The sequence below is a fragment of the Callorhinus ursinus genome, unplaced genomic scaffold (assembly GCF_003265705.2).
Source record: "Callorhinus ursinus isolate GAN/ISIS: 27379988/994484 unplaced genomic scaffold, GSC_fseal_2.0 scaffold20, whole genome shotgun sequence".
Lineage (NCBI taxonomy): Eukaryota > Metazoa > Chordata > Mammalia > Carnivora > Otariidae > Callorhinus > Callorhinus ursinus.
In genome coordinates this window covers 7267982-7295948 of record NW_027397082.1, presented here as the reverse complement: position 1 = coordinate 7295948, position 27967 = coordinate 7267982, and the positions used below count along the sequence as shown (strand labels likewise).

The 27967-nt window shown below is 41.3% G+C and overlaps 2 protein-coding genes across 9 annotated transcripts in view; both read left to right on the top strand.

Moving 5' to 3' along the window:
- The window catches only part of TDRD1 (tudor domain containing 1), a 53821-nt gene extending 37927 nt beyond the window's left edge, over positions 1-15894 (top strand). Inside the window, exons 16-27 of the mRNA XM_025881087.2 lie at positions 105-347; positions 730-867; positions 3002-3112; positions 3885-4055; positions 5953-6228; positions 6971-7090; positions 8186-8302; positions 11475-11642; positions 12454-12681; positions 13300-13346; positions 13428-13520; positions 15871-15894. Of these exons, the coding sequence (XP_025736872.1) occupies positions 105-347; positions 730-867; positions 3002-3112; positions 3885-4055; positions 5953-6228; positions 6971-7090; positions 8186-8302; positions 11475-11642; positions 12454-12681; positions 13300-13346; positions 13428-13520 (1712 nt within the window). The 3' untranslated portion in view covers positions 15871-15894. The remainder of the gene's footprint in view (positions 1-104; positions 348-729; positions 868-3001; positions 3113-3884; positions 4056-5952; positions 6229-6970; positions 7091-8185; positions 8303-11474; positions 11643-12453; positions 12682-13299; positions 13347-13427; positions 13521-15870) is intronic.
- Positions 15895-21461: 5567 nt separating this feature from the next.
- The window catches only part of VWA2 (von Willebrand factor A domain containing 2), a 53584-nt gene continuing 47078 nt past the window's right edge, over positions 21462-27967 (top strand). For 2 of the 8 annotated variants that reach the window (XR_012381652.1, XM_073904171.1), the window contains exon 1: positions 21772-22102. The gene's annotated coding sequence lies outside the window, so the exon portion shown is untranslated. Of the gene's footprint in view, positions 21729-21768; positions 22103-27404; positions 27461-27967 lie in introns of those variants that run through there. The other 6 variants (XM_073904169.1, XM_073904170.1, XM_073904168.1 and 3 more) reach the window with 6 other exon arrangements.

The window sequence follows — 27967 nt, the reverse complement described above, 5'->3', positions numbered from 1 at the left end:
TGGTATTTGTCAGCTTCCTTAAATTTAACTTTGTGGAAATTAGCTGAATTTCTAAATGCTTTTATAAGAAGTATTTTAATATTCCTTTAAAAATTCTTTGATAGGAGTAAAGCCATCATTAGGAATTTGGACTCCAGAAGCTATTTGTCTGATGAAAAAAATTGTGCAGAACAAAATGATCACAGTGAAAGTGGCAGACAAGCTGGAAAACAGCTCCCTGGTGGAGCTTGTAGATGAATCTGTGACGCCTCACCTCAGTATTGCTCAGGCGCTCAGAGATGCCGGCTTTGCCGTCCGGGAGACTGGGATGCTGGCTGAGAAGCCCAGTGTTGTGAAAGAAGCCAGCGGTGAGTAAGCTCTCTGCTCGATAATGTCCATGCTGGAATCCAGATGGCTTTTTGTGGGTTCTCATGCTCTGAAAAAGAATGGATGTTGAGTGTCTTCTGTCTTTTTGAATCAAGCATTCATTTAAATACATTATGAGTGTGTTGGAAAACTGGAAGAAAAAAAAAACCTATGGGTCACTGGCAGCTGAAGGGATCAATCAGAAATGTGAATTTGAAATTCAGTGAGGTAATTTTCGCTAATTATAATACCAATTAACTTTCCTGTAAAGTCACTAAAAGTCCCTGGAAATTCAGTTCTTCAAAAGCAGATTCCTCACCAGCCCTACCTCCCCTCCCCACTTTGACCATTTATTTTGCAAAAGTTCATTTTTTTTTCCCACAGTTCCCTTGGGTATAGAAGCAAAACTAAGTCCATTGGAGTGGACGTGGGTTGAACTTGCTGTTGACCAAACAGTAGATGTTGTGGTCTGTATGATGTACAGTCCTGGAGAATTTTATTGCCATGTGCTTCAAGAGGATGGTGAGTGGACTCTTCTCATTTATTTTTCTTACAGATACATTGGTGTGGTAATAACTGAAGAAGAGTTTATTGAATAATAAAAGTACTGTCTTTCCAAGAAGGGCCAAGTGAATATTTCTACTTGTAAGAAAGATTTGGTTATACTTCATTGCTTTTTATTCCATTTTAAGCCATTATTTCTAGTTTAAAAAAATCTCTATTTAAACCAGTTTTGATTTTGTAGAATGTGTTCTAAATTCATTTTTTAAAAGTAAATGTTTGATTTTATTAAAGCATAACATGAATATACGTAAGTACACAAATAGTTCAGCATAACACATTATCACAAAGTCAAAACACTGAATAACCAACATCTAGGTCAAGAAATGAAACGTTACCAGTAAGCCAGAAGTTTCCTCCTTGTCTCCTTTGATGATTACCCATTCTCTCTTTAAAAAGTAAACACTATCCTGCCTTCTAATAGCATAGTTCTCCTGGTTTTGAACTTGATGTAAATGTGATCATATAGTATGTACTCTTTTGTGCCTTCTCACCTTTTTTTCACATTGTGAGATCAGTTCTTCATTTTTATATGTAGCAGTAGCTTGTGTTCCACTGTGTGAATGACACTGCAAATTTATTTCTTTATAAAATTGGACATGTGGGTCATTTCTAGTTCTGATCTATAAAATTATATTGGTGTGAACTTTTCCATACAAATTTGGTGCACATGGATATGTGTTTCTTTTGAATATATACCCAGGAATGAAATTACTGACCATATCCTAAAAGGTATTCATATTTTCAGCTTTGATCACTGAATGTCAAAGTTTCCAAAGTGATTATGACAGCTGTTGAGATTTTTAGTCACTCCACATCCTCACACTTATATTTTCCTTCTTTTTCATTTGAGCTATTTTGGTGAGCATCCTTAATTTTAATATTTCTAAATCTTGGTTTTCTTCTCTATCAAATAAGGACATTAAACTAGGTGCCTGAGTCACTGTCTGGCTCCCAGTTTGTGAGATTTGTCATCCCTCCTTTCAGAATCATCTAGTAGATTGACCACTATTTCATATCGCATAAAATTAAAAATTTTTAAGGTCAGTTTTTATTTTCATAGGTGATTATACAAGCATATGTACAAAATCCAAAAGTTAAAAAGAATGTATAGTGGGAAGTTTCCCAGTCCCTTTCTCAATTTTCTAAATCTTTTCAGAATAAATAATAAATATCTTTTCTATGTGTATGCTTGTATGTATGTATCCCTGTTTGTGTAGGCATAAATGGTAAAATATTATAAACGATTTTTGCACTTTACGTTTATTTTCCACTATGTCTTATCCACTATGCCTAAGTTCACATGGTCTTTTCTTCTTTTTTTTAAAGATTTATTTTTATTTTGAGAAAGAGAGCATGCGGGGGGGGGGAGCAGAAGGAGGAAAAGAGGGAGAGAAGCAGACTGCCTGCTGAACGGGGAGCCAGATGTGGGGCTCCATCTCAGGACCCTGAGATCATGACCTGAGCCAAAATCAAGAGTTGGACACTTTACTGAGCCAGCCAGGCACCCCTCAGCATTTTAAAGCTCTCCATGGTTTGTTTCTTTACCAGCACATGGTTGTTGTGTTCTTCAGTGGTTTACCTTCCCTGCTTTGCCAGACTGCTCCTGCCAAATAAGTTTTGGCTGCTTAATTCTGTACTTTGCCTCAGAGCCCTTTCTTCCTTCTGGAGTACCCTCTCCTTGTCTGTACTCTTTCTCTGTAAAAACTGTAGTACACACAGCTCTACTCTCTGCACTTCCTTAGCAGACATCTGTGCATCCTGTTAGTGCTTATGTGTCTTCCTTCTGGACAGCTTGTATGTCAGTTTCTGTACAGGCTTGCACACAGTTTCCTTAGACCTGTGCAAAGCTCATGCTCTGGTATGCTGATGACAGTGTCATAGTAGGGGGTTACTAAGAGCATTGACTAATAACGACTTATTTTCCCAATTAACTTTTTAATAAGGAAAAGAGAAAAGCATATGGTGTGTACTTTATAGTTGCTTGGGAATGTACCTGAGATTGTATGATCAGAACATTTCCCGGCTTTAGAGGAAGATTTGTATTCTGCATGCATTTTAAATATTGAATGCTGTATGTGTATTCTGTTTTCAGCTTTAAAGAAACTAAATGATGTGAACAAGTCATTAGCAGAATATTGCCAGCAGAAGGTGCCCAGTGATTTTAAGGCAGAAATAGGACGACCATGTTGTGCTTCTTTTGTAGGTAAGTTGCAGTTGATAGAATCATGACTTCATTGATAGAGACTTTTGTTTCTTGACATTCAGCCCTTATTTTTTAATGTGTATTTTCTTCCTGATGTTTAAGTAAATACTTCTCACAATCAAGACTAAATGAATGCTTAAAGTATCATGTTTTCTCTTCTCTTCGTAGCAAGGAACCTCCAAATGAAACTTTCTTACCTCAACTTTGTTAAAATTTGTTAAATGCTTTTCTTTCCAGAATTTGTGATATTAAAGTAAATTAGATACTGGGAAACCTGTTCGCTGCAGGTTTATGGTTTTTTCTGGTCACCCTGTGCATGTTTAGTTTGAAAGTATATTTTATGAAACACCTTAATTTCATTGTATGTGTTTTTCTATTTGCTCTTTACATTATTTTACTAATACCAAGTAAAACAACTTGTGCTTAGTTATGAGAGTATCGTAAGATTTCCGATCGACAGATATGTTCAAGCTTATGAAGTCTTCCCTTCACTTTCACATTCTGTTTATTGGATACGTGATGAATGGAATCTTTAATTTACATCTGATGTCAAAACGTGGTGCTATAAAAATTTTGGATGTATTCTAAAAAATGGATTTTGAGAATTCTGAGGATTTCTGAATGAAAAATTAAAGGCATCATCTGGAGAAAGAGAGCAAATTTATTTAGTTACTTTAGACAAAGGATTTTTTTTTTTTTGAAGATGAAGACTTCAAATGTTAATAGAGGGGAAATAATGTTCCATGTTTTACAAACTTTGTGTTAATTATAGGTGATGGTAATTGGTATCGTGCTTTAGTCAAGGAAATCTTACCGGATGGAAACTTTAAAGTCCATTTTGTGGATTATGGGAATATGGAAGAAGTTACTGCAGATGAACTCCAAATGATCCCATCCAAATTTTTAAAACTTCCATTTCAAGGAATACGGTGCTGGTTAGTAGGTACGGTGCAGAATAAGAAACTTTCTCAACTATCTTCTAATACTTAGGGTATACTTACTTTTAAATATTAACATCTATAATTTTAACATGTGACCTAGAAGATCCTGCTTCATATTATACAATTTAGAAATGTACTTTTGAAGGTACGGGCCGAAATGTTCAGTGTTGATGTTAAAGTAGGAAAGCAGCTGCTTTTCTGTGCTCGAGATGGGAGTGAAAACCAGTGTGTTCTCTTGAAGGCATTTTGCAGGATATCTTAAGAGCTTCAAATATTCCTACCTTTTATCTCAGCATTTTTACTTGTAATAATTTATCCTAAAGAAATGATCTTGGAATTTCAGTTTACCTACAAGGAAATTCATTATACTGCTGTTAATAATAGCAAAACCACCTAAATAGCCAATTACAGAGGATTGGTTAAATGATGATCCATATAATTGACAGTAGTAGTACCTATTTCAGGTGGTTGTTGTGAGGATTAAGTGAATTCTTAGTAACAGAATTTTTCTGACATGCAAAGTTCGATTTAAGTGTTTCTTCCTACCACACAGTTTTAAAGTGATGTTAACCATGGGTTATTAGTATGAAGAATTGTTTATGAGGTACATAAAACATGCATATTGTAAAAGAGATACAGGACGGCATTGTGATTACAAGGATAGGTTCTGGAACCAACTCTGCTACCTACTGTGAGAATCTTAGGCAAATGATTCAAACTCTCTTGTGCTTCTGATTCTTCATCTGGAAAATAATAGTATCTTCCTCAAAGAGTCATTAAGAATAAAAGAGACGAAAAATATAAGGCACTTAACACTACCTGGCATATATCCATAAGAGCTATTGTTATTGAAAGGTTTCTTTATGAAAGAAACTCGTATGTGCATGTGGGTCTTTCCATATGCACATGAATATTATGGGAGGTTGGATACCAAAATGTTAATAGTGCTCATGTCTGGCAGCATAGATGCTCTTTATTTTTCCTTTTGCATGTTTTCTTTCTACTTACTACACTAAGTATGTTTCAGATTATTTTTAATTACCATGTTTTATGTCCATGCTTCTTAAAATGTGGCCCCTAGGGTGTCTAGGTGGCTCAATTTGTTAGGCAACTGCCTTCGGCTCTGGTCATGATCCCAGGGTTCTGGGATCGAGTCCCACATCGGGCTCCCTGATCTACGGGGAGCCTCTTTCTCCTTCTCCCTGCCACTCCCCCTGCTTGTGTATTCTCTCTCTCTCTCAAATAAATAAATAAAATCTTTGAAAAAAAAAAAATGTGGCCCCCAGACAAGCAACATCAACTTGAGAACTTATTCAAACTGCAGATTCTTAGTCCCCAACCAAGATCTGCTAAATTGGAAATTCTAGCATATGGCCCTGTTTTAATGAGCCCTCTAGGTAATTGAGTTGCACACTCAAGTTTGAGTTCTTTTAAAAATAGGGGTATAAGCCAGAATTATCAGAAAAAATAATTTTTGGTTAAGTAGTTTAAAATAACATTTTAAAATGACCATTAGAAAGCTGTCCACAGAAGTGAAGGTGGATGGTTGAGATCTTCTACCAGCATAATTAGTAACTCAACATCTTATATATAACAGAACACAGTAGTGGCTTCTAACCCTATTTTTCCCTATTGGAAAAATGCCAGGTAAAGATATATTAGTGGGGGAAATAAGGAAAATTTCTGAGGCTCCTAAAACCCTAGTAGTATGTATACAAATGCGTTATCTGTAACTCAGGCATAGAAGATGTAGAAATGTAATTGAACATTGCAAAAAAAAAAGATACTCAGAATCGCTGACCCAAATGGAACACTTGACAAGGACCAGTCCCAGATACTGTTGAAGCAAAATTGCAGCTTGGGCACAGAATTCTTTTTAATGCTATTCTTATTTGCCAGATATACAGCCTAGAAACAAACACTGGACTGAAGAAGCCATAGCAAGATTTCAGATGTGCGTTGCAGGGATAAAACTCCAAGCCCGAGTGGTTGAAATCACTGGACAGGGAGTGGGAATCGAGCTCACTGATCTCTCCACTTCTTACCCCAGAATAATTAGTGATGTTCTGATTGATGAACATCTGGTTTTAAAAACTAGTTCGCCACGTAGAGACTTGACAAATAATAGACCTGTTAGTAAACGTGATCTTCAAGTTGATGTCCTGGGGCTTCAAGGTAACATGTTTAAACCATTGATTTGTTATTTAAATTTGTTATCCTTTGCTTTTATAGGCAATGAAATTTTTCTAGCCAAATGATGCAGTTTTTCTGTAGGAAAATATGCTTTGTGGAAATAGGTTAATAACAGGTTACTAAAATTAGTATGTATTGAGGGTGCCTGGGGGGAGCTGTTGGTTAAGCGTCCGACTCTTGGTTTCAGCTCGGGTGGTGAGAGACTTCAGGGTGGTGAGATCGAGCTCTGCGTCTGGCTCAGTGTGGAGTCAGCTTCTGATTCTTTGTCTCCATCTCCTCTGCCCCCCACTCCCCCACTCATGCAAACTCACACTCTCTCTCATAAATAAATCTTAAAAAAAATAAAAATAATATTTATTGAAACATAGTTTTATTAAACACTGTACTCATTTTTATTGTAGTTATTAGGTAGTCTTGCATCATACAGTTATGTATCCCCTAAAGTGTGAATCAGTTATAAGTTTTATATTAAATATACTATGGAATTGGAAATATATTACAGAAGTAATACATGAGTGCAGCAGGTCAAAGATTCTCATTCTAGATTGGCCTTTTTGGTAATGCTCACAGAATCCCTCAAACTGAATAGATTGTTTTGTGAAAATACAGATTTTCATTTTAGGAATTTGTGAATGTTGATTCAGTTGATAAATAAATTGAATAAACTGGGAGAGAATAACAACTATGATCTGTTTTATACAAGATCTGTTTTGTATGTTTTCAGCCATCTCTTCAGCTGAGCAGTGGAGGACAATAGAATTGCCAGTTAATAAAACTGTACAAGCAACCATATTAGAAATCGTAAACCTACACTTGTTTTATGCTCTACCAAATAAGATGCCAGGTAAGAAACCAAAATTTGAAACCTATTTATGCTTATCTTTTTAACTGTATAATGAAAGCACTTATCCGAATTCTTTAGGAAGTGAGAGAGAAGAGGGGAGGCTGGTGATTTTTGTTTTATTCAATGTTTTAAGGAAGAACTGGCCATCATAACACTTCATACATATTTAGTTACACAAACACAAATGTGAACATGAGGGAAATGCCCTGCATTTAGCACCTACCCAACCCAGTCTCATCTCCGGCTTTTTATAAGAAAATAAGTTTCCTTAATTGTTGTATAATTTCTTGTTTAAAAATAGATACTATCACAAAATAATAGATACTATCTATATTGAATTGCATTTACAAAGCTAACCATCTACGACCTTTTAAGAAAATTTGTTACATTGAAAAAGTACTTTATAAATCAGTCTATAATACTATAGCTTAGAAACTTAGAGAAATGTTTTATACTGGGCCTAATCCTGAAGAAAAGTAGCATATAAATGTTTTCTTTCATGAAAGTTTATAATTAAGAAATCTCTTCAATATATTTGAGTTTATCCTTGTAGTGTCAGAAGGAGAGTTAGTGCAAGTTGGGTGATGGCTATTCAAAATAATTGCAGGTACTTGAAGGTTGAGAAAGTGAACCTTTGTTTCAAATTGTAAGACCACAAATTGTGATACCAACAAGTGCTCTTAAATCTATCTCCAGTATTACAAGTCATCATCTTTAATCTGTGTAGTGAAAAGCAGGGATTTAGGGTTGTTGAATCCTGATGAATTAGAAGTACTTTGTTTTATCTCATTAACTATAACACATTTCCTGAAAAGTATACCGAAAAATTGTGAAAGTACTACTTAATAAGTTTCTATAGTGTGAACACACTAGTAGAACCACCCTGATCTAGAAATTAGCTTTCCAGAAGCTTCCATCTTACTCCCTCCCAGTATTAGATCCCTTTTGTACAAGGTAACCACTGGTGGTTTTATGTATTCTTAAAATATAAATGTAAATAGGTTTTTTTGAGTGATTCTATTTGACATTGTTCTTGTATACTGTCTAAACAGCATTGAAAATTTCTTCACAAAAGATTGCTTTTTTATGTTTCAGAAGATCAGGAAAGATTTTGTATCTTGACAGCTGAATTGTTAGAATACTGCAATACTCAGAAAAGCCGAGTGTCTTACAGACCCAAAATTGGAGATGTGTGCTGTGCCAAATACACAGGTAAGGTTCTTTTAGATAAAATATTAAAGGGGAAATGTTCTCTTTTACATGAAATCTTGTGTATTCTGTTATATTAGGCGCACATTTCATTTTGTTAAAAGCAAGGTTGTAGGTTTAATTCATGTGCTGGGATCATCCAACTTTTCTGTTTTGTAAACCATAGATTATATTTAGGTAAGGATATAGGTAGATAACTACAGATCTGTCAGTACTTTGAGATAGTCAGCTCTAGAAACTCTACTGTATATGGTTGACCAATAACATATTTTTATATGGAGGAGTTGCAAATAATTTGTAGAACTTTATGAATGTACTAGAAAAGGAATAAATGCCTTAAAAAGTCAGACTTGTTGAATCAGGTACACTTAAGAATTGTCCTGTTGTTTAATATTTCATGTTAACAAATTTCTTTTTGTAATAACAACACTTGGAGTGAATATTCTCAGGCAGAAACTTGGGGAATTCCTGAGTCAAAGGATATAAATTGTTTTGTAAGTTCCGGAAGCATATTGCTCTGTAGGCATCTTAAAGAAATGTCCATATGTGCCAAAAGTTTGTGAGTGGGCCAATTTCATCTTCCTCTTGCCAGCGACGGATTTAAAATGCTTTCGGTCTGTTGCCCACAAAGAGTTCATTTAAAAAAATTTTTAATTTAAATTTATTATTTTTTTAAGATTTTATTTGAGAGAGAGAGAAAGAGAGCATGAGAAGGAAGAGGGTCAGAGGGAGAAGCAGACTCCCCGCTGAGCAGGGAGCCCAATGAGGGACTCGATCCCGGGACTCCAGGATCATGACCTGAGCCGAAGGCAGTCGCTTAACCAACTGAGCCACCCAGGCGCCCTTAATTTAAATTTAGATTTACGGTTAAATGTATTATGTTTAGTTTTGCTCTTCTTTTGTATGATAACGGGATCTACACTTTCCCTCCCTTTCTTCCTGATAGAAATATGTCACAATTCTTGGTTAGATAAGTATTCTCTGTTACTTTCTTGGAATTGCATAAACACTATTCACAGCCTAGCCACGTAGTACACTACAATATTGTTGTGTTCTGTATACTTTCACTGATTATCTCCAGTTCTCTGCATTGGTGCAGATTCTCCCATTGAAACCTCATGTACTTTACCAGCTTTTGTTATATTACCAGCGCTTGCTGCCTTCTGATCTTCTAGCCAGACTGCGTGTCCTCCAGACGTGAGCCATCACCCTGGACATTTCCGTTTATCATCTTACTGGGGTTGTTTCAACACTACTCCCTCAGGTTTCACAGATTTCCCTCCCACCCCACCATGTTTTCTCAGTTTCTCCCTCCCTCATCTCACCTTGTTTTCTGAAATCCTTACTTTGGATTTATTCTAAAATTTGGGTATATCCCATCCTCCAGAAGCTGAGAAAAGGTTACATGTAAGATAAATTTTCTGTTATCTCCCTATGTTCTCCCATGTTTGAAAAAGGCTTTATTCTACCTTAATAGTTAATGGATAGCTTGCCTAGATCTAGAATTCTAGATTGGAAATCATCTTTCCCTTAAAATTTTGGAGGTACTGCTTTTTAAAAAATTTTTTTTTATTAAGTAATCTCTACATCCAGCATGGGGTTCAAGGTCATAACCCCGAGATCAAGTCTCAACCTTCACCAACTGAGCCAGCCAGGTGCCCTGCTTTTATGGTTTCTTAAAGCTGTTGATGTTACTGGTCAAAAGAGAGGTCATTTAGATTCTCCAAACTTTGTACGTATTTTTCCCCCCTTCCAATTTATAGTAATCTCTTCATTCCATGTTTTGAAATTCATGATGGGACTTGGTATTAGTTTTTACCATTGTGTTGGGCACTTTTAATGGGTGGGCCCTTAAGTCTAGGAATTGATGAGCTTCGGTTTTGAGAAAGTTTTCTGAATTTTTTTTATTCACTTCTTTCATTTTCTGTTCTGTTAGAAACTCCAAATATTCTTTTTTTTTTCTCTAAAGATTTTATTTATTTGACAGAGAGCACAAGTAGGCAGAGTGGCAGGGAGAGGGAGAAGCAGACTCCCTGCTGATCAGGGAGCCCGATGTGGGGCTCGATCCCAGAACCCTGGGATCATGACCTGAGCAGAAGGCAGACGCTTGACGACTGAGCCACCCAGGTGCCCCAATACTGACTTGTTCTTATTTCAAGGATGGAAATCAATTTGTCTGGGGGTGTTAATATCTTTCTTCTAATTGTCCCTCTCTTCTCCTTGTTTCTTTGAGTTCCTGTTTGGGTTGGTCTTCTCTGTCATGTTGGAAGCTTTCTTCAGATGCCTGCTGATCCTTTGCTGCTCACTTCAATGGGGCACTTAGTTAATTGGAAGCTGCTTTGTGGGCAGATCTTGTGCACTGGTGGCCTCTACTATTGGGTGATGGGGCCCTGCCATTTCCCTGGGGACTCCTGCTGTTGGTATCTTGAAGTGCATTTGCCTTGGGATGGTGGTCTCCTGCTTGGTGTGCACAGGTCACCCAACAGTGTTCTCGGTAAACTTCCTCTGCGCTGCCTCATGTTCCTGAGTCCGGTAGTCTACCTGGTTCATCCTCTCCAGAGAAACAACCTCTAGTCTTCTGCCCTTGAGCAGGAGCAGATGCCTTGAAATGGGGAGGGCATTCTAAGTTTTATTAAAACATGTGAACATAAAACTGATCATCCTCTTTAGCAACTTTAAAAATAAGTATTACCTATAAATGTGTTTGTAAACTAAAGTCTATTCAGTTGTCTTGGGAAATAAGTTTGCTTTCTTTACCCAGTCCTCATTTTCAGCTCCATTCTTACTACTACTTTGGAATGCATTATTTATTAGGACTTGGGGATTTAAGATACCAAGGAAGATGCTGCTTTGCTTTCCCATAGCCAGCTTTGGTTGAGCTCTGCTAAAGCATTTCCATTCCTGCCATCTACTTTCCAGCTTCCAATATTATACTGTCTTCTCTCTCGTCCTCTGTCCTTGTGGTTTTGTGCCTTTTTCTTTTTAATCACATAATTGTCTTTTTAGTAGGATCTGGAAGGACCGTGGAGGTGATGCTTGTGTTTCATCTGGACTCTAGCCAGAAATGTTGGCATGAATTTCTCACTGATGTAAATGTAACTGTGAATAACCATCTTAAGGGAGGGAGGGGGTCGTTGCATGTAACTTCTTACCTGAGATTGCATTCTATTTTCAGGTGACGACTTCTGGTACCGTGCCATTGTTCTGGGGACGTCAGATGCTGATGTGAAAGTACTCTATGCAGACTATGGAAACATTGAAACTCTGCCTCTTTCCAGAGTGCAGCCAATTTCCACGAGCCACCTGGAGCTTCCTTTCCAAGTTATTAAATGTTCCCTCGAAGGTAGGCAGTTAAGTCACTTTCCAATTGGGATATCTGTGTGATTTTTTTTTTTCTCTTCTGTTTTATAGCCCCATGTCCGAATCAGATGGGCATTTCAGTAACTGCCCAGGTTTCAAATATCAAGCAGAGTTTACAAAAAAAAATTCTTATCTTTCATCCCTTATTTCATTCTCACAAAGATTACATTGTTACCCACTGTTGTTTAGAGACTGTGTGTGGCCCCAGGTTGCACAGCTAAAAGTGGCAGGGCTGGGGGAAGTGGGCCATCTGACCCTTACCTGAGGGTCTCTCTGCTCTGTCACGGCATTCTCTTGAGAGACCAGAGATGACACCATTTGGGACTACTTTTCTGTGTACTGTATCTGCACATGTTCAGCTCTTCAGCTGGTGTTTGAATAAAGCGAATGGGAATGCTAAAGTAGCTTTTTACCTTTACTCCTGATTTCATTACCTAGTGGTCCCAGCAGATAAGCGCTCACTCATTTCCTCGTAGTCTGCTTTGGTTTTGACTCGGAGAGAGAGTTGGAAAATTTTATTGTTTGCTTCTCCCATTATAACAGACATATGTCCATGGCAGCAGGGAATTGTCTTTTTTTATGCCCTCCAGACCTAGATTAGTGCTTGACACATAATAGGGATCAGTGAATATCTATTGAGTGATTTTTTTTTAATGCAACAGCAATTGTATATCAAAGCCTACCTAAGCCCAGCTAAAGTAAGTGAGACTTTCGCTTATTGTCTTTAGATGATATATGTAAATATTTATCTTTTTTTAAGGGACTCAAAGATTAATACTCAGTTGTTTTCCCAGGACTAATGGAATTGAATGGAAACTGCTCTCAATTAGTAATAGAACTACTAAAAAATTTCATGTTGAATCAGAGTGTAATGCTTTCTGTAAAAGGAATTATCAAGAATGTCCATACAGTGTCGGTTGAGAAATGCTCTGAAAATGGTACTATCAATATAGCTGAAAAGCTGGTGACATATGGTCTGGCAAAAAACATCACATCTAAAAAGCAAAGTGCTTTAAGTACAGGTATTTTTTTCAAGTTTAATTAATGACAGATGTAAGTGTAATTAAAAACATGTAATCAGTGTAGGTGACCTGGTTTTTCCTTAATCTCTGTGGTCACGTTCCCTTTATCACCCCCCCCCCCCCCCCCCCCGGCAAATCCAGTGGCAAGCTGCGACTCACATTGCCCTCTGAGGGGATCCACTGGATAGAAGTGGGCCTCCCAGGCCAGGTTTTCCTTAGCTTAGGCTCAGCAGCATAGCTGATCACATTGGTGATAGCATTGATGTTGAGAGCTTCAGAAGTGTCTTGCATTCAGAATTATTTCCAACTTATTTTCGATCCTAACCAAAGTGAGAGGAGTTTGTATTTTTGAGATTGGATCTTACAGAAATCTCATAAGATGATGATTTGATATATCATATATGGGATATAAGAGATATCCCATATATGATAGGCAAAAGACTTAAAACCTTGGAGATGGGGGCGTTAATTTGGTGAAACCCAGGGTGCAGTAGTAGAGAATATTAAAGCCCAAATGAGAAGTTAATCGATCAAGTCCTTTATAGTTAGAACCCATGCCTAATTTGTTTTGTTAGCTATGGTGTGTGTTCTCTAATAGCTTTTTGTATTTGCTTTTAGAAAAGACGTGCAGGATGAATTGCTGTTGCAAAGAGTTACAGAAACAAGTGGGTAGAATTTCCCTGAAGTGAAATTGTACTCCTTACATTTTTAGAAATTAAATAATACTATTTTTTCTTCACCCATAGGTTGAAAAACACGAACAGATTCTTCTCTTCCTCTTAAACAATCCAACCAATCAAAATAAATTTATTGAAATGAAAAAATTGTTAAAAAGTTAAGTAAGTTAAATTTGATGTTTTCACCACTTCTGTAACCATCAGCAGGACATCTCTAGGCATGTTAGGGTAGAACTGATGATGTGTTCTTTATTTTGTGACCTGATGATCTGAGGTCTGTTTGTAGTGTTTTTGCTGTCTTCCTAGATTTAATTTGATAATCTTACTCTGGCTCTGCTAGTGGGACCGAGTCCAGGGGTGTTCAGGTTGCAACCACTCAACCTTACTGTTGTTTGATTCTGAATGCTCCTGTTATTGATAACATGGAGGGACTTGTAAAAATTGTTGTGAGAGAAAGCTTTGCCTCAAATTCTTTGTGTCTAGATGTGAAATTAACTCACTTGTGCATAATGCTATAAAAATGTTTAGCATTTTTCTTTTTAAAAGATTTATTTATTAGAGAAAGAGCGCACGGAGGTGGGATGGGGAGGGAGGGGGGGGAGAGAGATTCTTAAGCAGACTCCGCACTGAGCGCAGAGCCTGATGCGGGGCTTGATCTTACAACCCTGAGATCATGACCTGAGCCAAAAACCAAGAGTCAGACGCTACACCCAGGTGCCCCTGTTTAGCACCTTTTGTGAAGAGGTTCTAAAGGGCCAAGAATGGAAAATGGGCTGTGCTGATAGTGTATTTCATTTCCAAATAAAACCTCCTTTGCCTTGGCTGTGGTGATTCTAGTGCTTACAGATAATTCATTAGTTTTAAACAATAGTTTCCCCTGCTTTTTTACTGTCTGGGGTGCTTTGTTCCAAGATAGCCCTCAGAAAGTACTTTGTGATTAGTAGCCAATTAGAATTTCTGATTAAAATTAAATTGTCCTTCCTGCCTTGTCTAATTGATATAATTCCAGCCAAAAGCAAGGGATCTTTTGATTTACTTCATCCGTGCACTCTTGTTGGCTGAAGCACAACCTGTCAGCCCACTTGCAAGGTCCGCTCTGGGTGATACTGCCCTCTGGAGGCAGGTAGCTCTCGGGCGGGAGGCCTGCTGTGTGCACGAGACATCTTCTCTGTGGAGTCATGCACCGTTGTGTTGTTTCTTACTGAGAAGTCTAAGCTGAGTGTCATTAACACTAGAGTAACAGTTTTGAGCCTCCTGATGTATTTGCTTTACAAGTTTTGTGTTATTTCTAATAAATGCTGACTTATGTTGCAGTTACAACCTTCAGCCCTTGTTAATACATTCAGTTCCAGTACTGACCGCTGTCTTGTGTACTTGAGTTTAAAATCTTAAATTAAAAAAAAAAATTTTTAAGGTAAAATCTTAAATTTAATGACAGTTTCATAAATTAAGGGACATGCAATGATATGAACTTCTGGAATTTAGTCCTAGCGCCAAATCATCATATTTTTTATTTGTGTCTTTTTCATAAGGCTTCTGAGAATACTAACACACGCAAGATGAAAGCTAGATTTTCTTTTGTTTCTACATAGATTGAAGACCTTGCTTTAAAAAAAAAAAAAACTTGATTTAAAGCATAGTAGTTGAACTGGCTTTTCCTTAACTGTGGGAATACATATTTCACCCATATTAGAATATAGCAAAACACCTTATATATTAATTTAAAAGCATTTGAACATCTAGGCACATATTTATTGGTCACAATACCCCTGAAAAGAAAGCAGACCCCATTTTATAGATGAGGTTGAGACTCAGGGTTTGCACAGCTGCACAGGATCTCTCTCTCTCTCTCTCTCTCTCTCTCTCTCTCTCTCTCACACACACACACACACACACACACACACACACACACACACACACACACACACCACAGCCCCTCCCAACCCACCCCCGCCTCGGTCTTAGACCCTAGGCTGCTCTCTCTGCTACAGTGTCCTTAGATCAGTTCTGGAGGTCATGGGGCCCCAGGGGGTTATATTAGAAAAAATTGCATGCATGGCTGCTTAAGCATACTTTATTTTGGTGAAAGTATGGTTGAATGTTTATGCTCTTAAATTGTTCTTCCTAGATACAGAGAAAATATGTTTCAATTGGAAGTGTTTAGTCTCTCCTGGAGAAATTTGTTAATAACTGTGAAATTGCCCCACTAGGAGTGCTGTGGTGATGAGAACAGAAAACTGATAGCTGTGGCTCAGATGTGATAAGTACTTCAACACACACATTAATAGGAAATTGTCCATCTGAAGGGGGAGTGCAGCTATGTTTTACATTCGTTGAGGGGAGTGCAAATGGCTGTAGCTAACACGCAGCACTGGGGTGGGGGTGAATTCCTTGAACATGTTACTTTCAGTTAAAAGTTAATTGTTGGGTTTGCTTGCGCTTAAGATAGAAATTAAGAGCCATAGTGATGGAGTTTGTATATAAGGCATAATGACAGGTGATTCTCTTCCAGAAGCAGCCCCCCTCGGAGATGGACGCTAGGAGAAAGGAGACTGAGACGGCTGGACTTACAGGCGGCACAACATCTTGTGGCTTTGTTGATGGGGAATGTTGTCTCCTGCGCCTCCATTTTTGTTTGCTTGCCGCTCTTCTGTTAGGTTGGGTAGTTTTATTTTTCCCTCTGGGTTCTTCCTCCCAAATAAATAAGTCTTGCATGAAAGTTTCATACCACATTCATGGGGGATATTGGGAAGGGATACACAGGGGCTTTCTGCTGTATATATAAATTTTTAGGACTTAGAGGTACTGAAGAAAATATGGCTCCATGTTACTAGCAGATAAATCTAGTTGATAGATGTGTAGGAGTTTTATTTTTTGGATTTTTCTGTATGTTTGAAATACTTACTTCATAATAAAATGTGCCCTGCTCTCACTGCCCTCGTCTGCCTCTTCCACTTAATAAATGTTGTTTGTCTTGTTGTTGCTTCAGTCCTGGCTCTTCTTTCCTGTCTACTCTGAGCTCATCAGCTTCTTTCTCTCCATCCTAAATTGGATCTCTTTTCCTTTGGCCTTTGGGCACGGTCTGTCCTTGGTCTCAGCCGCTCCAAGGGAAGGGAACTTTCTCTTTTCTGCTCCTGCCATCCATACCCTTCCAAATCTGTAGCCACTTAGACTTTGTTATTGTAGGTAGAATTTACATTTCCCGAAGTACAGTTAACAATGTAAGTTAAAAATTGAAGTTAGAGTATATATTTTTCTTGAAGTACATAAAGTAATCTTAGTTTCTACTAAGCTCACATATGCAGAATTATGGACCAGCTGACTTTCCTGCTAACCTGTAAATTTCTGTTTGGGAATTTTTCCATGATTTAAGTATCAGACTCTGATAAACCTAAGATGATGTCACCAACTCAAAGAAGAAATTAGAGTTTTTGTTTGTTGTTGTTTTTTTTTTTTTTTGCTTTTACTGGTAACGTGTCAGCCAGATTAAAAGGAATTTTTCCTCATGTAAAATTTGTTCAAACATTGATGTGCTTTTATTGGATGAAAATGTATGCTGCTTAAAATCCTTTGACTTTTTCAGCCTTGTGTTCTCATGGCCACTGTTTTGCTAACTTCCTTTTATCTGTACATACTAGGAAAACTGGATGCCTAGTTTGTGCATTCTCAGTTTAATTCCAGCCACCATGAAAATGCAGATGAAAACTATGGAATCACAAAATTGGCCTTTTCATTGTGGAACATTAGAGAAGCAAGTCAAAGAATACATAAAATCTAAGTCAGTTTCTCAGATTCCAAGGTTTTATATGCTACTGGAAATTTGAATACAAAGAGTTTAATATTACTCGGTGGTTCAACTATTTGTCTTGTCCCCCAAAAGAGACTAATGCTATCTATAGCACTAGTTTCACAAGAAGAGATCTGGATTTTATATAATCCTCTACTGGACCTACTTTAATTAGCATTATTAATTAACATGATTCAAGTATTTATTGACCTCTCTACTTGCCTGGGATCAGACCTACTCAAGGGTAGGTGTGCTGTGTTTATTGTTCATTAGGGTCATGAATAATCTATCACACCTGTTAATTTTGGTGTTCAGTTTCCCTCAATATATGTAGTTCAGTCAGATAAGTACAATATTGCTGAAGCTGTATAACCAAATTATTCCTTGGCAGATGCAGTGTAAATACTGAGATGAAGTTGTGTGTGGAGGTATATTCAGTATGCCTTTTCTTCTGGTAGAATTCTTTTGCCTGGGGCAACTAGAAATGTAAAAGTCACAGAACTGTGAATGAGGGTCATTAATATGCTGAACTTGAGCTCTCATGCTATATAGTAAGCACTCCAGAAAACCAGTAGGCGAGGATCCTTATCTGCAGGGCCCTAAACAGATTGCAGGAGAGGAATTAAGTGATCATGAGGTTTGCTACTGAGTGGCTGGCAGCCCCGAGCAGTAAACCATTAGTGTAACTGATGGGGCTCATCGCTGACACAGCTCCTGCCGGGACTGGGAAAATCAATCCCTTCTGGGGCGGGCCGGAGAATAGCCCCGAGGCTGCTCACCAGTGCACGTGGTTCTGTAGCGGGTGGTGCACCCAAGCAGCCTTTACTCAGTACACAGGATTCTCACGGATGGTTTTTGCTTTGTTTTTCCAGATGAAAGGAATTGGAGGGCAGCCTCTGGTTCCACACACGCAGTCAAGAGTCCTGGGGTGAAATTGCCAGAATTAAAGCGAGATTCAGTTACTGTAAGACGACTGCATGTGTGCACAGGGTGGGAGTGGCAGAGGCTTACCCAAAGATCTGCTGACACATTTACTGCTGCCCTGAATGTCGCTCAAGTTTCCACTTAGGCACTGCCGAACATCTTCCCTGGGAAGCCTCTCGAACCTCAGCTGTAGCTTTCAGATAATCTGAAATTGATTTCATTGAAGACTTGAGCTGCCCAGCCTCATCCATTTTCCTGCGCTTTCCTTTTTACCTTGAGACCCTGAGGTGATGCCTCTTTTAAGACCGTGTAGTGATAAGCCTTCCAGGAAGTGAGGCAGACAGGCTTATAAGTCAGAAGCCCTTCTGCCCCCAAGGGTGTGCTCAGATTCCTCTCAAAATGCATTCAACAAACAGTAAGGCACAGTCATGCATTTGTGAAAACTGAAGATACAAAATTTGGAAGTGTTGGCAATTTGAAGGAGGAGAGTGCTTACAGGTTTTGGCTGTTGACCGAATGACTGAATGACGTTACCCAAGCAAGCCCTTGCATTTGGAGACATCCCATGTTTCCTTGATTCAGCTAGAAAGCATCACATTTCCCAAAAGCAAATCCAATAATCTTGTGTGTGATTCTTCTGTCTTAAGGAGTTGGGTTGTATGCTTTAACCTTTAGAGCAGTTGGTGCCTACCCCAACCCTAAGGGTCTCTAGCTTTGAGATGCAGTATTTCTGTTGCTCATGTGCCCCTGCCACAACTTTGTTCTGTCATTGCCTTGGCTCCATGGTTTTTGCCCTGGTTTAAGGTGCTGCCTGTGGAGCACTTGAGAATCAGGCCCTTTTCCTCTCAGCTGGTTTCTTGGCTATTTTAATATGCAGTATTTCCTGTTCTTTCACTTCTCAAGAGGGTTCTGGGAAGTCTACATTTGTAGCTCTATAACCTATCCTCCTTTGGGTCTTTTCATAACGTGTTCCACCTTGCTTTCATCATTTGGGGGGCTAGGTACAGAGAATTTGGGGCATCCACAGGTTTGGAAACCATTGCACTCATGAACCTTTAACTTTGTAGGCCAGAAAATTGAGCAAACATTAAGCATCTTTGCTCTGTCCCAAAGCCAGTAGGCAGGAGAGCTGGATCGGGAACCCCAGATTCCCTCACTTCTAAAGAGATGGTCATTCCACAACACTGGGTATTACCCGCTATGTGTCACTGAGTGCTGAAGTCCCCAATTAATCTCTGATGAAACTCCTAGTCTTCATGCCTTGTGTGTTCCCGGAGACACGCTGTACAGGGCAGCTCATGTTGTGAAAGGGCACTTACTGCGTGGAGCTAGCAAGCACTGGGGCTGTAAAGATGAAGGTAAGTCCTTGGAAGCAAGGGGCTCACGAACTCTGGGATGATGGTCCTTCATAATGCCTTTATTTTTTAAATGTCTACAAATCTTCACAAAGGAGGGTTTGCTGTGGATGAGAGGAGTAGCTGCCCAGTTTCTCTCTGTGTACAAAGCCTCCACCCCTTTCCACTCTCCACAGCCTGGGCCTCCTGCCTTTCCCGGCTCCCTGCATGCACATCTCCTAGATCTGATAGGCATCTGGGGCAGACTGCACTGTGATGTGAAGAAGTTTGAAGCAACTGGTCTCTCCACCAGTATTTATAGTTTTAGCCTTTTACTTCTTAACCGTGGAATGAAAATGTGAAATGCCCCCTTCAATTAAAGCCATCAAACTGTCAGGAACATCCAGAATTGAAATTTGACTTGTCTAAGGTAAACCTGATTAGGTAAAGGTGTGCTGGTAAATGTTAGCAACCAGGGCTAGCCCAGCAGAGAGGGCTGTCAGCTGGGAAATTTCCACTTTTGGCAGGACTTGGTCTGCTCTTCTCAAACCTCTGGAGTGGCACAGGCCACTGACCACATGTGGCTATTGGACACTTAAAACGTGGCTAGTCCAAACTGAGATGCGCTATACATGTAAAATACAGGATTCTGAAGACTATAAAATATTTTATGTTGGTTACACAAGATATTTGGGATCTGTTGGGCTAATAGTAAGGTTCACCTGTTCTTTCCACTTCTTAAATGTGGCTGTGGGAACATTTAAAATGACCTCTTTGGCTTGTATTACATTTCTGTGAGACAGTGCCCATTCAGATGTAGAGAGGACCTCCCCTTCTGCCAAGCATTTAGACCTGCTAAGTTCCCCTGCACTGGGGCTCCTGCATGGCTTATGCTGCTACGTTTTTACAGTAGGGTGCTCAGTAAGTGTCGAAGGAATTAGGTGAAAAATGAGTCCTCCCCCCCCCTTCTGTGAAGTTAGCAACATTTACTTACCACAGGTCACTTTCACTGGAAGCTTAATGTTGGGAGAACCAGACAGTGAAATGTTTTTAGAATTTTTTTTTTAATATTTGAGAGCGAGAGCACAAGCGGGGAGGAGACGGAGAAGCAGGTTTCCTGCTGAGCAGGACCCTGGGATCATGACCTGAGCCACCCAGGTGCCTAGAATTTTTTTAAAAAGGAGAAGTGTAAAAAAAATTAGTCTATGGGACTGACATTTACAAGAATAATGGGGCGAGAGGTATGGAAAAGAGGAAACGCTCTTCCTGGAGGGCAGTTTGACAATACACATTAAAAACCTTAAATTACATATATCCTATAGGGTCCAGAAATTTACCTTTTTTCAGTTTACTCCAAGTAATTGGACAAAAGCAGGAATATCTAATTGCATGATTAAAAGTTAATGTTCAACAATAGGTTAAATACATTAGAATGTTAAGTAGTGGCTAAAAGCATAAATGTTCAAGAAGAGAAATAGAAAAGCTGGTTATGTTACAGTATGTATGGACTGAAGTGAAGATGTAAATACATATGTAAATTTACTGGAAGAACATACACCATAATGATAACAGTGATTATGGGTAGTGGAATAGGTGTGGTTTTGCAAGTTCCTTACTGGCATTTTCTTTTTCTGCAGTGAGCACACGTGCAATGAATAACACTTTACTGGTTGAAGTATGAAAACTATAGATTATGCAGGGATAGCCAACATTTATTTAGCACTTACTGTATATAGGCGTGCCATTTTGCTTTATTTAGCACTTACTGTATATAGGCATTGTGCCATTTTGCTTGCTGGCGTCTGATTTTTAAAAATCCAGCACCTGCTGGACTTAATCGAGGACGCTGGCCAAAAAGGCCTGCTTATTACCTCCCACTTGCAATAATTGCAAAGGCAGGTAAACGGCAATTGCCATGACAAACAGAAGCGATGCCAAAGTCAACATCTTCGCATGGGTCTGAGCAATAAATCCTGTGGAGTCGACATTGGGTGGCACAGCATTCCCCGCTCCACCGCACAGACACCATGAGATCCGCGCAGAAGTTAAGTCCTTTTATTTGCCGGCCAGGCCAACGCGGTGTTTAAAAATAAACGCGAGAGGGGATGCGGGCCCAGTTCCCAGAAGCGCCTGATGCACCTCCCACGGCCCGCGCCGCGCTCGCCGCCTCCCTTCGGTGAATGCTACAGGTGTCCCACGTGGCTCCCACCCTGGGCGCCCCTCCTGCCGGCCTGCAGCGCCCCCTGGCCCGAGCCGAGCCCGAGGGCCAGCACAACAGCCTCGGCGCCCGCGTCCCGCCGTGCGCTCCCTGCCGCGCTCGTCCCGGTGAGTCAGAGCACGAGCCGTCTCTGCGCCGCCAGCGGCCTCGGAAGGGGCGCCGATTACTTGTTCGCGCTCCCGGGGTGGGGATGCGCGGGTCCCGTGCTGCCCCGCGTGGACGCGCCGGCGGGGCGGCGATGCGGGCTTTGTTCGGCTTTGTTTGCGCCGCACCTGAGCTCCGCCGCGAGGCCCGCGCGCTGCACCGGGAAGCCTGCGTCCCGGGGAAGAGCGCACCTGGCGCACGCCTCCTCCGGGCTCCCCGCCAACGGCCCCGGGAGAGCCGGCCGGGGTCTTGGGACTGGGCGTGCGGCGGGCGCAGGAGCGGCCTTTCCCTTGGGTCCCCGGCACGGGGTCGCTGAGCCAAGGGGCGCGGAGCACAGGTAAGGGAACAGGGCTCGGTGGCTGTGGGTGGAGGAGGGAACGTTTTAAACCCGACCTGCTTGGCACAGTCGCAGTCTCTTAACCTGGAGGCTGCAGAAGGGGTCTCACCTTTTTAATAAAGGCTTCGGGGGACATGTCAAAGCCCCCTCCCGCCTTTTTCAGGGCATATGCTGGTGTTAAGGTGACTCCCTGTGCAATTTTCTTAGCAGTGGAGTGCCCCCAGCGAATCCTGGGGGGCTGCGCACTTGGCCACCTGCTGGGAGAGTAAATGGAAGGGTCTCAATTGCACCTTTGAAACTTGCCAGGTGGCATCGATTTAAAAACATGGTGGGCACCCAGGCAGAAAAGAAGGGAGGAGGCACCTTCCTTGCCCTGAGGAATCTATGGCTCTCCAGCCAAGAGGGGCCTTTCAATGGGAACACCTGTGCTGTTTGGTGTCTTGGAACTGAATAGTCAGAACCTGTATGACTTTCAGATTATGAGATTCTCTAATTAAACAACCTCCCCAACCTTTAAATGTTTTATAATTTCAGATGTAAAAATTCAAGGTCTGTTTGGCTTCCATTGTGACATTATATTAAGAAATGTGCATTTGTTGAGGAAAGAGTCAGAAAAGAGAAGGAACAAAGTCAAATGTCAGAGGAACCACTGCAGTTGGCAAAAGCCATGGGAGTGAATTTGTAGATGCTGCTGGCTTTCAGCCATTCTCTTCTTGTTGCTGATGGGGGGTACAAGGCTCCACAGACTGTTTGTTCTTCAGCTAGGATATGGCCCTTACTCTTCTTTTGTAGAAATCCAGTCCAGAACTGTCTCTTGATGGTATAGAATTTTCCAGAAGAAGTCCCCAGACAAATCCTGGGGAAAAGACAGGGGGATTCCTTCCTTCATCACACCTGTTGGACTGAAAACCATCAGTGACATATTTTTCTTTAAATTTAGTTTTTGGTCTACCATCCAGAGCTTGGAGTAACTATTTCCTTCCCCTCTGAAATGAATCCTAGATGCCCATGTTTTTACAGATGAGGAAACAGACCTAGAGAGGGCAAAAGATGCCCCAAGAGTGAATGAGAGAGCCCTCAGGAACCCAGACTCCTAGATTTTTAATGTGCTGTATATATGGCACAGTCATTAATTGGCAAGTGATGACACTAGGGATAAATAGGTGAAAATACAAGAGCCTTTTGTTACTGATGCCCCCGTCTTGTATCTTACAGAGTATTTTCATTGTATCCCCATCACCTGACAGGGTGCTGGGCACAGGGCAGATGCTCACTAGTTTTTTGTTGAATAAATAAAATTCCATGTAATTATATCATTGGAAGGGTCAGCAACATTGTGAGGTGTTTTAGGGCAGTGGTCCTTAAACTTTGTACTTCTGCACCTCACAGATCAATTTAAAAAAAGTTTTCATCAGGAAGAATGTAACAAAATTTTTAATTTTTATCTCAACTTTTAATTTTATCCCACAAGAATATTTTTTTTGCAAATAAAACAAATCCCTCCCATCATCCCCAAGGCTAGTGAAGGTCTCTTGGGGATGTTGCACAAGAGGGGCAGCTGTCTATCCCACCCCTGCTTCAGTATCACCCCAGGCCTGTTCCCTGGGACAGCTGAATGCACTTGAAGTCCCTTTCTTTAGTTTACCCTTCATCTTGTAAACAGCTCCAGACCTCTCCCTTTCCCACCCACAGAATTACCTGCTGGCCTGCCCTCAATATGATTACTGTCCTGGATCCCTCATTTCCTTTCCTGATCCCAAGTCCCTTCTCTTCAACTGGATTTCCTTGCTCTCCATGTAGGAAACTTTGCCCTCACCCAGGGCACTTTTGTATTATAGTCTCATGTGATCCTGGCATCAACCTTTTCAGGTAAATAGGATGGGTGATGTCACCTCCATTTTTGAGGGAAGGAAATTGAAAGACTGAAGTGGAGGAATTTACTGAGAGGCTCATGCTTGGGCTTCCCAATGTCCAATTGCTCTTTGCCCTCCTTCTGTGCACTCTGTGGCCAAGCTGTCCATGTCAGAAGACCTGGGCTTGATTCCATGCTTGTGGTTTACCAGCTCTTTGACCTTGTGTCCCAACTTCCACGAGACCATTTTCTCATGTATAAAAATAGAAATGATCATGTCTGCTCTATGGGGTTATGGGTGTTAAATGAAATTAACTTATTAAATGTAATGATAATTTAACATTGTAATTTAGAAAGTGTTGGACCATTAGGAGGGATATTCACATACTCTTTCACTGGATCCTTACAATACTGCCTGAGTTCCTGAGTTTAGGAAACTGAGATTCACCCCTGGTGCTAGATGAATGACCCTGAGACAGGGCAAGCTGTTGCTTGCAGTCACCCAGGTGGTCAGAAGCAGAACGAGTCCAGAATTCTGTCTCTGGACTTCTGGTCCTGTGTGCATTCTTTTAGACTTCTGCTTCCCAGAATCCAATTAACTTGGGTCCTGTACAATTTAAATAAGGGGTCTTCAAATATCATCAAAACAAACATCAAAATCCCTCTCGGCTAAAAATGTCTCTTAGCAGGGTTGGCAAGAGTGAGAAACCCTGAGATTCATGCCCGTCTGACCAGGGAATCCGTACAGCACATCATTCATTCCTTGGTGCTGACTTCTGGTTCTCAGACTGTTGGGTTCTGACAATTTGCGGTTCTTTTGGAGGGAGCATGACTTTCCCTGAGCGGCTTTTAAAATACTCTCCCTGCCCTATCAAACTGGAAACGTGTGGTCCACCTTCCTTGGCCTGAACCAAGTGTTTCGCCAAAGGGCCAAGGCAGGTGAATATTACAGTGAAAGACAGCAAGGGCTTCCTGACTCCACGCTTTTACCTCCGATTTTAGAGTCTTCCTGTTCAGGTGTTGCCTGCTCTTGTAAAGGGCTCAGATTTCCATCCCACTAATTGAAAGGAGGCTGCCAAGGGCTCATCTAATTAGTATTTGGGGTTGGCATTGCATTTTGTAAGGAGGTAGAAGGGGTTTCCTTTTTCCACCTCGAACTTCTTTCCGATCATAGAGGAGATGGCGGGCATTGTACTGCAAAACTGCCTTCAGCTCTTGCCAGTCCGGCCCTTTTATTTCCAAAAGTAGCCATGTTTTGGCCTTCACTTCTTCATGAGCCCTGAAGCCAACATCCCTCACCTGCTGTCCCCAGTGGGGCGGGTGCTGCGTGGCACCAGAAGAAGGGGGGTGGGGGGGTGAAGAGCAGCTGAGTCCATGTGTGAGCGCCCCAGGAGCCAGGAATAATGTGGGATTAGCATGGGTAATGGAACAGAAAGGAACAAATGAGGTGTTTGCAATGGAAGAGGCTTGACAAGGCTTACCTGGGAAGGAAAGATCTGTTTCTGCCCCAGGATGCAGACCACTCCTGACTACTTTGCACAAGAATGCAGAGAGTTCTGGAAATCTCACGTTATGTGCTGAGTGTGGGAGTTGCTGGCAGGTATTAGCTTGTGGAAAACTGCCAAAGGGAGGATTCAGGTGGCAGATTTTTAATTATGCTTCTGTTTCTCTACCTTAATCCCCCAGAATCGGGAAGGGATGGGTTGAACAGATCACTGGGAGGCTAGAGGGCGTCCGATCCACTGATTAGCTGTGTAACCGGGGGCAAAACAACTCTTCTGTGCCTCAGTTTTCTCATCTGTAAAATGGGGATAACACACTCGCTGGCTGGCTGCAAGGATTAAGAGGGAGTAGAGGCAGAAGTACAGACCCCGGTGGCAGGCACACGGTATATTTACTGCTCACTAGATGGTGGTAGCTGTTGGATTTTTACTATGCAGTTCATCCTTTTCTACAAAGGATGCAGGGTTGTATTTAGAATGTGGAATTAGTATTGCAAGCAGGTTTTTGGTATGGGGTCGGGGGAGACTGCATGTTTGAGATAACGGGTGGGAACAGACAGCAAGGAGTGCTATTAATACTTCACCAGCACAGAAGTAGTGTTCGTTTCCTTTATCTTGGCATAAAAAAGAATGCAGGGAGTGTAGTGAGCACAAATATTCGTCTGGAAGTCGGCGTGATGGTGCTTAGTGTACCCAGCAAGCTCGCATCTCCCCTACTGTGTGCCAGACAAGCGCAGGTGGCTGGGGCCCCAGCAGAGACTAAGACTCCATCCCTGAGGCTTTTGCCACCAGGCAGGCAAGATACACGCATCAGCAAGCAGTTTTGGTGTGGGCTGCCGGACAGGAAGGGCCGTGCTGTGGGCACAGGGTTGGGAAGCACTGCTGAAGTCCCAGAGCCAGCCCCATCTGGTCTGCACACTTATCAGGAGGCATTCGACTTCTTGCGTTGATTTGCAGATTGCCAACATAAATTTTGTTTCAATGAGCAGAAACTTAGAAGACTCTGGAAAACATTCTCCTGGGCATGCAGAGGCACATAAGAAAGCGAGATGGAGTGGCTTTGGTTTGTCTCCTAGCGGAGGGAGGGGACCCCATGTTTCCTGAGTGCCTTCCTATGTGGTAGGAACCTTCTATACTTCTTCCACTGTGTCCTCCTGCCTTTATAAAAAAAAAATTGATAAGCCTCAGAGTCCTGCACGTGCCCAGGGTCAGAAGCTGTGACCCCAGAAAATCACCCTGAGCCTAACCAAGGATGAGACAGCATTGCACTGCCCCTTGTCCCCATGCCTTACCCTTAAACCTGGCTCCCAGGTGGGAACTTGTCCTTCATCGGTTGTACGGAGCGAGAGGAAAGAAAAGGTGTCTTTGGGGGAAAGGAAGGTCTGTCTAGCTGGCATGTGCTGGGCTGGAAGCTAACAGGAGCGGTGTTGCCCCCCCACCCCCGTCCTGTTTCCTCTCTGTCCATCTTCCCCTCTGTGAAAGTTCCTGACTTTCTCGCTCTTGTAATATTCACTCTCCTCTGGCCGCTTAGGTTAGGTGAAGATGTGAGCCTCACGGTCATTTGAGGCACAGAGACTTTCGTTTTAAACTTTCCTGCAAAAGCATCTGTATTTCTTGGGGAACTCCGGATTTCCAAGGCGGCCCTTACTCCCCAGCCTGCTCAGAATCCTCTGAATGAGGAGTCAAGTTCTGTTTTGTTGCTGCAGCTGGGAGATGTGTTCTTAATGTCCTGGCAGAGATGGTGGAGGGTGTTTGACAACAGAATTCATTTTAGTGCTGGTTACCTTAAAGGCATTTGGTGAGCTGCTGAGGATGAGCAGGAAACTCCCACCCCGCGTTTTGGAGAAATGACATCCGCCAGTGGAGACAGTCGGGGGGTGGGGGGCGATCCAAAGACCCAAGATACATAAATGAAAACTCGGCCCTTCCTCCACGTTCTTACATGCAGGAATGCAGGAGAGCATTGTTTACTTAAGACGTCTGATTTGGATGCATCAGGAGGAAGCGAGTTTTTCTGGGCTGCACCCCTGGGTACCCCACGCTGTACCAACCACCTTGCCCTCTGCTCTCTTCTCTGGAACCCGGGGGGTGGGGGGAGGGTGGGTTCCCTGCAGTGGTTCCCTTTCCATATCTCTGCCTGGGATTTTCTCTTTGGAATTGTCCCCTGAGTGAATGTCAACATTATGTGTTTAACAGAAGGAAACCAGTAAGACCTGTCTTTTTTTTTTTTTTTTTAAATGGACAAATGTAATGTGGAGGGTAAGACCTTGAATAGGTATTGGATCCCAAAAGGCAAAAAATAGAATTTCTAGAATCTATTGTTCAGATATTTTTAGATTTCTCCCTGCTAACTTACACTGGGGGGAAAATGTCTACAAATTTCATTCTGTATGATCCCTTTCAGCTCTTATACTACTTGCGAGTACATTGCTAAAGTGTAAGACCGTCTGAATTGTACATCATATCTTTGTGGTTGAAAAGATAATGATTATTTCCTGGGCCTCACAGCTA